The 2,269-nt window shown below is 35.1% G+C and overlaps 1 protein-coding gene across 1 annotated transcript; it reads right to left on the reverse strand.

The window, feature by feature from the left end:
• Positions 1 to 713: 713 nt before the first annotated feature.
• Positions 714 to 1,435, reverse strand: LOC107841934 (small heat shock protein, chloroplastic-like). The gene has a single exon (XM_016685784.2). It carries the CDS (start codon positions 1,412 to 1,414, stop codon positions 767 to 769), a length of 648 nt encoding a protein of 215 aa, XP_016541270.2. The 5' UTR covers positions 1,415 to 1,435; the 3' UTR covers positions 714 to 766.
• Positions 1,436 to 2,269: the final 834 nt, after the last annotated feature.

The raw sequence follows: 2,269 nt of genomic DNA on the forward strand, positions 1-2,269 counted from the left end.
GCCAAAAGAAAGTGAATATTATAATTTGCTCAAGTTTTTTTTTTTTTAAATTTTTCTTGTTTTTTCAATTTTTTTTCTTTTTTCCGGCGAAAAGTTCGCCCGTTTCCGGCATATCTTTTGAATCTTTTACGATTCGGTCGCTTCTCTTTTTTTTTTCGATTTACGTTTCCCAGGATTTTGTTTTCGGCTAAGAGAACAAATGAGACATTTTATACACACACAAAATCTCATACAGATTAGAAACACAAGAAAAAAATATAGAGACTCATACGTAGATAACAGTGAGAAGAACATGATATATACACACAATAAAAAGCAGGGGGGAGAAGGCAGAAGAATTTCAATTTGTTGGATGTGGTTTTTACGGAAAGAAAGAGAGGGTATTTTCGTCAAACAACTTTTTTTAAAAATAATTATACAAAACATATAATTTTTAATACATCAAACAAAACACTGCATAAAAAGAATACATGCATAAGTTTGCAAGCATAGCTAATACAAGTATTACTAATACATGCATTATTAATACATCATATGTTACATTATTCTTATAAACTCTACCAAACGATACCTTAGAGAAAGTTATACTACTCCCTATGTTCATTTTTATTTGTTCTTTTTTTTTTTTTGACATGAAGAGCAGTATACTAACAACTTAAACTGTTCGTTCGATAATTGAAGGGACAATCATATTTCCATCGTTCAGCAGGTTATTTTTCACACAATATTCACCTAAAAATTGCACAAGCTCAACACAACTGAAGGCTCATTCAACTTGAACATTGAAAACATCTTTCCTCTCTTCTTCCTTCACCTTTGGAACCGCTACTTTCAACACCCCGTTCTTCATCTCCGCCTTAATCCCATCCAATTTGTACAACTTTTGTGGAATTTCCAGTCTGGTAGAGTACCTTCTCCTATACTCTTCATCCTCGGATTCTTTCTCGCCCTCTCCTTTGATGATCAGCGTGTTCTGCTCCACTGCCACCTTCACATTATCCTTGTCGAGTCCAGGCATATCCATTTTTATATTCAGAGCATCAGCATCCTCCCTCACGTCCCATCCTCTCCTTGATGGGACTACGGCGCCCATAGAACGAGGCGCCGCTACAAATGGAGAACCGATCATTTGGTCCATCATGTTTAGCAGCTGACTCACACTCCTTGGCGGTGAAAATGGATCAAACACATCTGAGAAGAAACTGGGTAAACCCTCCTGACGGCGAGACACGGAACGACCGGAGCGCCTGTCAACATCGATTCCGCGATCATCTTCATCGTAAGAAGCCATCTGAGCGTTAGTATTGAAAGATCTTAAAACAGAAGGAGCAACTGATGCAGAACGGACAGGGTTAACAAGCCTGTGGTAGAGAGGTGAGGTGGTAACTCTCCTAAGAGCCATTGACGTTGCCATTGAGAAATAATGAGCTGCTATGGAGTTGATTTTTGCCGACTAAGATGATAATGATTTCATTTTTATTTGTTCACTGACTTGATACATATTTTAAAAAATATTAAATAATAGGGGTAATTTTACTCTATGAACCCTTGAATATAATGAATTTAATATTTTAAAAAGTGCATTAGATAATAAATAATATTTAATAGCAAGGTAACATAAACAAAAGAATAGTAAACTATCTATTGACTTTGGAAACTAAACAAACATCTATTTTTAACATAATTAAAAAGTAAAGATTCACCGAGATAATACTGGTTGATATCAAACTATCCATTCCAAAACAAGAGGAATTAATTTACAAGAAAGACAGAGACACAAAAACTGTTGAATGATGATTCACTAGCACCATTAATTTCATAGAAGTCAATCTTTCATGTACGTACATATTACCGAGCACTTTCAGTAATATTTCTAAAATATCCTTATACATATACACACACTTCACACTCAAAAAAGTGCGACACTACTTGGAAAAGATGTAAATAATAGTTTGAGATGGAAGTAACGTTTTAGTATAAAACTCAATATATAACTTCAAATCCAAACTTATATATTACTTGAACTGTAACAATAAATCGACAATGCTTACATAAAATCATATGTTTGTCACGAATTTACAAAATGGAGCAGCCAACTTGATATGGCTCTGCAACTTCATAAAATGGCTATTGCGGTACCACAACATGATAACGGTGACTGTAAGATGGCCATTGCATCATGGGAATTAATTCCATTTTGGTCCCTCTTTTTTGTCACTACCGTCCTTGTCAACCGGGCCAAAACTCAATAACTCTGCTTCCTTCTTCA

This window comes from Capsicum annuum, chromosome 9, assembly GCF_002878395.1.
Source record: "Capsicum annuum cultivar UCD-10X-F1 chromosome 9, UCD10Xv1.1, whole genome shotgun sequence".
Taxonomy (NCBI): domain Eukaryota; kingdom Viridiplantae; phylum Streptophyta; class Magnoliopsida; order Solanales; family Solanaceae; genus Capsicum; species Capsicum annuum.

Coding starts and splice junctions, on each gene's coding strand:
- LOC107841934 (XM_016685784.2), bottom strand. CDS start 1,414: ATGGCAACGTCAATGGCTCTTAGGAGAGTTACCACCTCACCTCTCTAC.